At 44.9% G+C, this 10,386-nt stretch overlaps 1 protein-coding gene across 1 annotated transcript in view; it reads right to left on the minus strand.

The window, feature by feature from the left end:
* Positions 1-7,564, minus strand: part of LOC142055659 (uncharacterized) — a 35,656-nt gene extending 28,092 nt beyond the window's left edge. Inside the window, 4 exon segments of the mRNA XM_075089777.1 lie at positions 1,018-1,167; positions 2,161-2,364; positions 5,207-5,306; positions 7,555-7,564. Of these exon segments, the coding sequence (XP_074945878.1) occupies positions 1,018-1,167; positions 2,161-2,364; positions 5,207-5,306; positions 7,555-7,564 (464 nt within the window).
* Between the last annotated feature and the right edge of the window lie 2,822 nt (positions 7,565-10,386).

The following is a 10,386-nucleotide window of genomic DNA, read 5'->3' on the forward strand; positions in this document are numbered from 1 at the left end:
AGTCACCAATCTTGCCACACAGCCAGCAGCCTTGTGGGCTATGCTGTGATCCTGGACACTTTGAGGTGAAAGTGGTGGCCTCTGGGTTAGGTCCAACCAGTACAGCGCTTGACATCTCATCTACTGCCTCACCCTGGAGGAAATGACAAACAGCTGCCTGGATGTGTCCCCTGTGCCTGCCAGCAGCTCGTCACATATAGCCAGAGCCAACAGTAGCCTCAGACAGCAGGATGGCTCAGGGCTGCAGGCACCTGGCTTGCTTTGCACCCGGCTTGCTTTGCACCCCCCCAGCCCAGCATGGATCCAGAGGCTTCTGCCTTCACTTGCAAGCAAGTGGGGAGAAAGGCCCCCTGCGTGAGATCCAGCCCTCACAGGTACAGATGTTGGGCCACCCAAAGCAGGACCAAGGGGTCCCTGGGACTCTACCTTGGGACTCCATTCAAACAACCCGTTGTGCCCGCTTGGGTTGTGTGTGCTGGAAAGCCAGTTCTCAGAGCACAGCTTTAGTAAAAGAGAGAACATCTGTTGCTGTGTAACGTACATTGTTGCTTCTTCGCTTAGCATCCATACAAAGTGCTATTGCAAAAAAGTCCATATCTAAGCAACAAAACCACAAGCGGGCACACTAGTTTGTGTCAGAGCTTTTCTTTCATTAGGGGAAAAGGGGGACATTTTTGGTCGTATTTTCTGAGTGAGGTGGAACTTTTTTTATGTATAAAAGGTCTCAGTGCTAAAGTAGGCTGGTGAAGAACTATCCTTTGAAAGTCTTCTATCGGGAAAGTTCAAAAAAAGGGAAAAAGAGACAGCCATATTTGTAACAAAAGTGCACGGTACATATTCACTGAGCACACAATGAAACCTTAAATACCTGAAAACAACCTAATCAGCCCGACCATATTTCAAATCTCTTAATGAAAACTTTACATGGTCAAGAAAAGAGTACAAATGATCAGGACTCCCATCCCTTAATGCTCCTGAATAAATCTTGTCCAGTCTTATTTCTGAAGTGAAATATACCTTTCTGTAACTTTGCACTCGGATTCCTTCAGCTTTTTTTTCAAATGCCGTATTGTAACTTCTTTCTGCTGCAGAGGAGTCAAATACCGCTCCGGATTTTCTGGCTTAGTGCTGCAATTGTGACCACAAGAAATAGATTTCCCTGGTCGCCTGAAAAGAAAAAAACCGTCACACCATCACATAACATCACTCCTACAGTTCTTCAGTCCTGGCAAAAAGGAATACATCCCATAGACTGATATGGCGCTTGACTCATTTTGGGCTCCTCAGTGTCCACACAAGTGACTCCCTCTGGCAAATCAAAGTACTTGAGAAAATGGCTGATTTGTGGCTATAGTACAAAATTTACTATTTATCATACTTGTTTTCAGTGCCATTACCTCAAATGAGACATTTAACTTTAAAACACCTAGCCATCTCCTCACCCAAAACGGTGCCCAAGAGCAGGCAGCTGGGCCATTGGCAAGGGCACCCAGCTGCAGACACAGCCAGGTAAGGAAGCGTACAGACTGAGTTCAGCTCCACATGTGAGTTAAGAAGCCAAGCACCCTGAAACCTACATTAATCCTGTCTAGCTTTAGGTGTGTATCTGACATGCTTGGCTGTTGAGTTGCCTGGGGTGGGAGGAAAGAGAGAGAAAGGGAGGGAGAGAAACAACAATTTCTTCTCTGCAATACGTGTCGCACGCTCCCGCAGGTATTAGTTTTCTTCCCTGTAGAGGAAACTGCACGCAGAGGTACCTAAGGCCGGGCAGGGTGAATTTTCACCCGAGCATACAATATTTTCTATACAACCCCACCCAACTCTCTCCAAAGGAGAAAGGACCTTTCTGTGAAAGAACCAGGAAAGCCACATGAGAACTGACAACATAAAACCACGGAAAGGAGCCTGCCTTGGAGTGAAAACCAGCTACAAAGTGCTTTGACTAAAAGTAACCTTGAATTTTACAGTACTGAAACAGTCAAACTTTTACATGGGATAGAGCACACTGTTGATTGTCGAGCCACCAATATGAAGAGTCACACCCATGCTGAGGAGCAACACGACCCCTTTGGCAAGCCAGACAACCAGCTGATGCCCCATTTGAGTGCAGAGAAGGTAAGTCAGTGTGCTGAACACCAGGATGCTGAAATAAAGACTTGCCTCGTCACTTGGCTGCTGTCACTTCCTTTGTTTGAGCCTGAGTTGCTTCTGCTGGCTAAAGAAGCCCCATAATTCTGACGGGTGTTCGCAGGACTCGGCTGGTTTTTGCTCAGTGTTGACAAAGGGGCCTTTTCACGGGAAGCAGGTGGGCTGGGTCTGGACTTGTTGGATAAGGATCCATTATTCTGACCATGAAGGCCACAACTGGAGGAGAACCAACATGGTTAAAGCATACTGGATTATCTTTATCACACAACTCATTATGTGTCTTATTTCACGCACAAAGTTGTCTACACACTAAAACAGGTAGATAACTGTGAGTGGCCGGGAAGAAAGTCCTGAAGTCATCAGCCACTGCACACTCTTTCACTGACTGTGGGGCTCTCAGTCTGAATTATGTGATCTAGGGAAACGGTGGCCATTTTCACGTTTCTCTGTGGCTAGCACGGTTCCCACTGACTCCACCAGATCATCCACATTCCCTGAACCTCTGACTCCATTAAGTAATGAGAGGACTGCAGCCTGGGCTAGTGCCAAAAGAACCACGCTTCAGCCTTCCCTGGCCAGACCTGCAGAGAGATGCCTGCTCGTGGAGGTTTGCTCTAAGACTGCTTTCATGTTCCTTGGCAAGCAGCCTGAGGGATCACAGTGTGTGATGAAAACAGATTTGTTTGAGCCACTGTTCCTTTCTCTCTTTGGCATAGAGGGTGCTTCAGCTGCCACTGTCAACTATTCATAGAATCATAGAAGAGAACCATAGAATCATTAAGGTTGGAAAAGACCCCTAGGATCATCAAGTCCAACTGTCAACCCAACATCACCAAGTCTCCTAAACCATGCCCTGAGGTGCCACATCTACACATCTTTTAAGTACCTCCAGGAATGGCGACTCTACCACCTCCCTGGGCAGCCTGTTCCAATGCCTGACCATTCATTTGCTTAGATATAGTTCAAAGCCTACTGTGAGCAGGCTGAAATAGTATTAAAATAGACAAAGAAAACCACAGATTTTTTTTTCCTTCCTTCCTTCCTTCCTTCCTTCCTTCCTTCCTTCCTTCCTTCCTTCCTTCCTTCCTTCCTTCCTTCCTTCCTTCCTTCCTTCCTTCCTTCCCTCCTTCCTTCTCTCCTTCCTTCCTTCCTTCCTTCCTTCCTTCCTTCCTTCCTTCCTTCCTTCCTTCCTTCCTTCCTTCCTTCCTTCCTTCCTTCCTTCCTTCCTTCCTTCCTTCCTTCCTTCCTTCCTTCCGTTTTCCTCATACGTATCTACCTTTCTTTTCCCACTCTTTATTAAATAACCTGACTGTCGACTGTGGGCTTGAAAGCAACTGGTATCTGTGCTGCTGGCAACTGCCAAAGGACTGAGGTGCTCTGAGCACAGCTTCCCAAGGTGGGTTCCTCGCTTGCTCACTTGGTTTGTCTTCCTGCACTGCTACACTGCTACCTACATCCTCTCATGGAATTGGTTCTTCTAAACTGTAATGAACGGGCTGGTTTCAGAAAAGAAGAAGGCAAATCCAGCCAACCAAAGAGGCTTGAACATAAAAATTTAAATACCACAGCACTATGAAGCAAGAACTCTCCTCAAGATTCCCTAACTTGGTTTCGTCCCTCCTCTGAAAATGGAACAGTTTATAAGGAAGGTGGCTGCTGCAAACCTTCATCACACTGCTGTGGTTTGGGTGATTTTATAATTATTTTACAATGAAGTGCTGGACTGTGGTTTGTGACAACACTGAGATTTTTCAGAGGAAGTTGAGTCAAACAGTTAAAAGAGAACATATTGCAAAGGAGACCTCTCCTTCCACTTCGTACAGTACAGCATCAACTCTTGGGTGAGGCAGAATTCACATAGACTGTGCGTAACGCAGCAATGCAATTGAAGGAGCATTATTACAGAGGCCTTCTGTCTAATTAAGTGGGTCAGGATGCTCTAATTTAAAGTTACATTTAAATGCACAGAAATACATGCAATGATACAGAATCTTACTGCAAGTAAGGTGATTTTAGGGCTTCATATTATACTTAGTATTTTTCACACACACACACACACACCCCCCCCGGCCAGTACCTTTACTGGTTAGATTTAATCTAGAGAGTGCTTAGGTAATGTTTATTTTTCTAACAGTCTCATGACACAGATAGGAAACTGCTCATTAAGCATCATTCTGCCGATCTCTGTGCACTGGGGCACACTCCGACCTCAGAGACATCTGTGTGACTTAAGCATAGAGGTATCCCACTGCCAGTCCCGGCCTACCTGCCAGCACTTCCACAAAGGGCAGGAAACCCGTCCTGTCAATCTGAACTCTTTGCACCTGCTCCAACAAATGTAACCAGCAGGGATTTTGTGGGTGGAGCACAATGTGCGCTGCTCCACCCAAATGTCCTCACCCTCGCATTCACAAGCTCTCTGGATTTGCACTTCACAAATGATAGGGAGAAATCTTACAGAAATCTTTCTTGAAAGACTTGTTTAGATAGATAACTGATTTATATTTTTTTTTTTTATTTGCATATAGTTTTAGTTACAGAAAGGTTGGGCGAGGGTGTTGAATACAAAAGCATCAAAGGCAATATTGTCTACTTCTTCCTACAAAAAATAAGGTCATGACCTGGAAAGGGACATGCCAAGCTGACAGTTTATTACAAAGAGAAAACAGTGATAAGACCAAAAGGTTAAGGTTAACTTCTTAGAGGTACTGCTGTTAAGCAACATACACCCAGTTGTCTCCTCCTCCACTCCAGCTGAAGTCTTTTCTGTCTTACCTGAGGGTATCTCCCATACTTGTTATGAACAAACAACAAAAAAATACCTGTCGGCTGATCTGGCCTATTGACATGTTTTGGTCTCAAAAAATATAGCTTTTTTTTCCCCTTTCTCATATTACAGTTCTCATCAGTGTAAGTGCTGCCCAAGAGCATAGTGTTAGCCAAATTGTTTCAAAACTCACACTAGTGGTATTTTATGTATTAGCTGCAAGGCCTTACATAGTAGTCTCTCTCTGCACTAGCAACTCTCTCACTCTTCAGGAAAAATTGCTTTGCTTACTTGTGAGAAAAAGACCTTTTGCTTCCAGCAGCCGACACACGGGCTTCAGGCACTGAGGTACAGCCTGTGTTGCTTGAAGAGCTAAAATTGGTTTTAACCCCTGGAAAAGAAAAGGGACGAGTAAAAACACAGTGGAAATCATAACTCAAAGGCTGTTTTAAAAATCACAATGAACAACAGGCATCATCCCTTTGCCCATCCTGTGTGAATTTTAGCAGTTGCGTGAATTTTCCAACATCCCTGATGTCAAGCACGTGATTTGTTCTGGATTTGCAACATTTCTTCAGAAGTGGCACTTAAACAAGAGCAGAGAAAAACCATTTGGACACAAACCCCTCACACTAAAGAAGCCCTTTTAGGACACGGCTAGGAACATTTGTTGTGACAACCTGTTTGCTTTCTTACAGCCGTCAATACAAGAATCAGGCTGCTCACATGGCTCCTGCAGCAGCACACAACTGTAACTGTAGATTTCGCTTGCTTTAAACCATATGAAAACACTACACGCTGGGGGAAAAGCCGCTTCCATTTTGGTTTCTGAGACGATGTACACATACATGCATATGTACATATAAATGTGTATAGGCTAATAGGGTATATGTGTCTGCGTATGTACACACATATGCAGGTTCTCGTGGCACACAGAAGGACAGTAAAGCAGTTCTAATAGCCTTAAATCAATCCAATAATCACGCGCGGCTCTCAAGTGCTTCTGGGGTGTTAAGCCATCTACCTGATTTCTGACTTTCTATGGATCACAGCTTTTATTTCCCAAGCCCTGGCATGTACAGGGAAAACCGCTTTCATTTTGCTACAATCAGTAGTAGGTAGAGCTACTAAGAAAGTCTTATCACCTGGAAAAATACCCACCCTAAAGCTAGGATTTTTTTCAGTCTGTCACTCAAATGGCAGATGTCCAAAGCCATATCTGGGCCTTACACTGCAAAGCCACAATATTGTACGATGACTTTAATCTGAGGGAATGGAAATAACTTTCCAACATCCTTTAAACAGCTGGTCGGGGCGAGCATCTCTCACCTGAGAATTTCTGGGCGCCGTCTCACGCACAGACACCCCCAGCCAGCAGCTGCAGACTTACCATGAACCCCATTTTTGCTATATTTTCCATGATGCATCTGCAGATACCATCATCCCCCACTGGGGTGGATAAACCTTCAGCTGCACAGTCTTTCTTAAATCCTTTGCAGAACTGATGGTGATGTGCACGGCTTGTACCCCAGTTGACTAGGTTTGTCGCTGTGACAATGTGATTGCGAAAGCTCACACATCTAAGTCCCAGAACAACCCACCTAAGCAGCATTAACCATGAAAGAGGCTGCCATTTCTCAAAAACCATTTCTTTTGTCTCAACTGGCTATAACACTTGTTTTGCCCTGATCTGAGACTCCCCTGACTAAGAGGATTGTCTTACCCACCATTTCCCACAAAGGATACCACATATTGAGTCATCAGCTTAAGCGGGATCTCAGTTGAAATTCATTCATACATATATTTCCATGCTGCAGCCACTCAGTGTCACAGTGCTGGCAGGCAAGACAACTTGGCACTATGCTCTGACGGAAACGCTCATGCCACGCGTAGTGGCATCCAACACTGAGAGGCCCGTCACTCTGGCCCCAGCCCACCTTGCAGCAGGCTACAAGCAGCAGCACACCCACTCCCTAGGAGCAGAGCTGTGCACCGCTCTGTGCAACGGGAAGAACAACACAGTGACGGCCAACAAAGTACTGCAACGTTTTCCAGGATTGCTTCTTGCCTGCAAGACACTGGAGTGAAATAGTGCAGTATCAAGTGCTGTCCCTGCACTTTATTGCTCAGTGGGCAACGGCACTGAGCTAAGAGAGTGCTGCAAACAGCATCATGCTTTCTGCACTGCCTTTTAGCCTCCTTGCTGCCCTGACAGCACCACTACAGTCACCTAGCTCTAGCTGACATGGAGGGGAGAGGGGAGCCTGCAACCCCACGACTGCATGCTGTGCTGCCCATGACGAGGAGTGCAGGCAGTGCCAGCTGGCACAACCCAGGCAGAAGCAGAAAAGGCAGTGATGGTACGTCAGACGTGTGTGCACATCTGCCCCATGGGTTGGAGGACCACTGCTTAGGGAGCTAACACCGTCCTGCCACAGCACTGCAATTGGCTGGGCAAGGTAGAACAGCTTAGGTATACTTGGTCTGCCAGGACAGTATGCAACCGCATCACATACGTACGTATGTATATGGAGCCAGTATATACATTTCTTACACAGATCCACACAATAACCATACATGCATGCCTGGAGTATAGCATCCCAGTCTGCTATTTATAGCCATTACAGATGGTTGGATACCTTGTGGCATGGTCTTCTGGCCTCAAAAGTCAAATTTTGCTTGCACTTGAGCATGTAATATTTTTCCTTCTATAAGAATAAAGCTCAAACTTTCCTGCGTGCATTTGATTGTCCATGTGCTATCTAAATGGTAAGGTTACAACATAGAAAAAAGGAAGAAGTAATACCTGTGACAGGAACACTGACAGCTGAGCAGAACTGGATTCCTAAAACTCAGGATGCATCTGAGTTTAGTAAATCTTTTAAGCTAATTTAGTCTTTTTGTGTAAGTCTTTCTTATTTGCAACTTCACCACTCTTTCATAGCTGCCAAAGTATAGAAACCACAGAACTACCTATCTTCTGACTCCATAAACATGACCTCTTAATATATATCTATGTGTGTGTATATATAGATATAAAAATCATTCTTGATGCTAGGTTTGCATATAGTCACCCAGTGAATCAGAGCTGTAAATGAAACAGCGCTGACAGAGACAGCTTGTCCTCAGAATGTAAAGCACTTCAATTTGCTGAGCTTCCGTGCCTTCAAAAGCATCCTGTTACACAGCAAAGAGACAAAAACACAAAATAATATAAGTTCACCACTCCAGTGCAGCTGCTAGAGGAATAAGTAGCATGCTGTCCGTGTAGATAGCTTTATTTAGAGACCCCAAGGGAAGAGAGGGGGCCTGACTGCATAAGAACTTCCAGCAAAGCCATTAGAAACAGCTGGAAAAGTAGAGATAATTCAGTTGTAATGCCCTTTATTGAAAGAATCTGTATTTTTAAAAGACTAAGTTTAATTTATCTTAAAACTTTTAACTCACAGCTACATCTCCAGTTTCAATCTTTAACAGCATAAGCAGTAATATTTCCAGGAAACATTAATGCTACTTCTTTTCTATTTAATACGGGGTTGTTCCTGCAAGATTGTTTTTGTACACCACAAGCAATCTAGGAAAGAAAACCAGACTGCTCACATGCACGAACAAATGTAAGAAAAAGAAGCTGCACAGAAGTGATGAAGTCTTGCTTCAGCATTTCCGGCTTTTCTTCAGATAACACCCTTTAAAAAATGACCCATGTTGAGGGCAAAGGCTGCCAGCAGGGAATGTACTCAATTCACAGTGTCAAGCTCAGCTGACAGCGTGTTTTTGTTCCAGTCCCTGGCCTTTGACTTACCATGCGATTTACTATTACTATACATGAGACTCTTGCCTTGCACTTTGCTATAAATTTCACATCCAACAGTAACTGCGTAAATGCAGATATAATCCTGGGAGCAAGGATCAGGACTCTCGTCCACGTAGACTGCTCTATTCTTTGTGTGACAGAGAAGCTGCTCCCACGTGCTCTGCCGCTGCCCATGTCCGACAGATACCCTCTACTACCACGAGGTCTAAAGCCAGTGGAGGAAGCTGATGATGCTCTGTAGGTTGCAGTGGTTGAGAACTCTTGTGAGAGGTGTGGATTTGAACTCCTTTGGTCTAAGGAGGGCACTGAACTCAGATCTTTTCCCCGAGCTCTACTTGCTCAGCTGCCACACAAAACAGGGTGGGTGGTAGCACCAGTGCTGGCCATAGTTCAAAGCAATGAAACGTGCTGGTTGCTGGCACTCACAGAGGTGGTCTGGCTCTGGTACAGAGGTTCAGAGTAAATGTGAGGCACGTGCATGGGCGCAAGCAGGGTACAAGTAGGTGGCCAAATCTGGGAGACGGGCACGCCTCTCTGGCCTCTCCTGTGGACTGGGAGAGGTGTGTTCCTGCCTGGCATGCTCTCTGCTGTGAATCTTGGATTGTAGTACCTAACCACCCCCTCTTATATGCAGTTTAGTCATCAAGCTCAGACTTGCAAGTTGTGCTCCCAGAATGACAGTGAGAACCTGAGCACAGCAATGCCTGGCATCAGCATCCCCTCCCCTATCCCACTGCACTGGCCAAAGAAGCTATCGTTTATCACTCTTGGGTGGACATCTACCTGACTGCTTGCCTGTGCCCTCTCATCAGACAGATCTGTTAATCATGTTGCAGCTGATTGCACAGCGCAGTAACAGCTGACAAATTGGCAGCTGGCAAACATGCAGTCAGAGAAGACGTGGAGCAAAACTTTCAGTGTGGGTGACCATCAACTGTTCAAACCTGCTGGGTGAGGAGACTTCCAGCTCAATACCAGGCAGAAGACTTTGGGGAAGAACTTCAACGCAGATCCTGCTTCCCTGCATTTAGATCTAAACTTGATTTTACTTGAACCCCTCAATTCATACTGCTGGTTGTGTGACCTAAACTAATTATGTATCTTGATTTTTGCTCATCTAGTTCACCTACTTTTCTTACTTTGGAAGAAAGTTTGTTATCAAATAATCAAAATTTATCTCATTAAGCAGTTTTCCAATCTCATCTAAATACTACAGCTTTGGTAGTGATCTGAACTGCATTCATGCAAAGTATAAGCACTGCAGATCTCAAAATAAATATGGAATGTGGCTTGTGCATGCTGTGAAACCGCAGTCAGTCAAGCTCATCTCTAAAAACAGTCGCTACAAACTAATTACTGAGATTGGCTGAGAGCCATCATGTAGACTCTGCATATCACTGTATCCTGAGCCAGCATTTTTCTTCATTGTTTTTAATTCATGGATTTGCAGAGCAGCCACGAGCAGATGTTGGAACAGACAAAGAGCATTACAAGGTGGGTTTTTTTTCCTGCTTTATATACCTTACAGAGATTCTTCGTACGGAAATTAGCCTGACCTAGTTATTTTTTGTGATTCTATATACAGTTTGAGCTCTTCTAACACCACTTTAGAACAGCTGCCAGCAATTTTCCCTTCTCATCCTGAAATGACCTTTGT

The sequence above is a fragment of the Phalacrocorax aristotelis genome, chromosome 3 (assembly GCF_949628215.1).
Source record: "Phalacrocorax aristotelis chromosome 3, bGulAri2.1, whole genome shotgun sequence".
Taxonomy (NCBI): domain Eukaryota; kingdom Metazoa; phylum Chordata; class Aves; order Suliformes; family Phalacrocoracidae; genus Phalacrocorax; species Phalacrocorax aristotelis.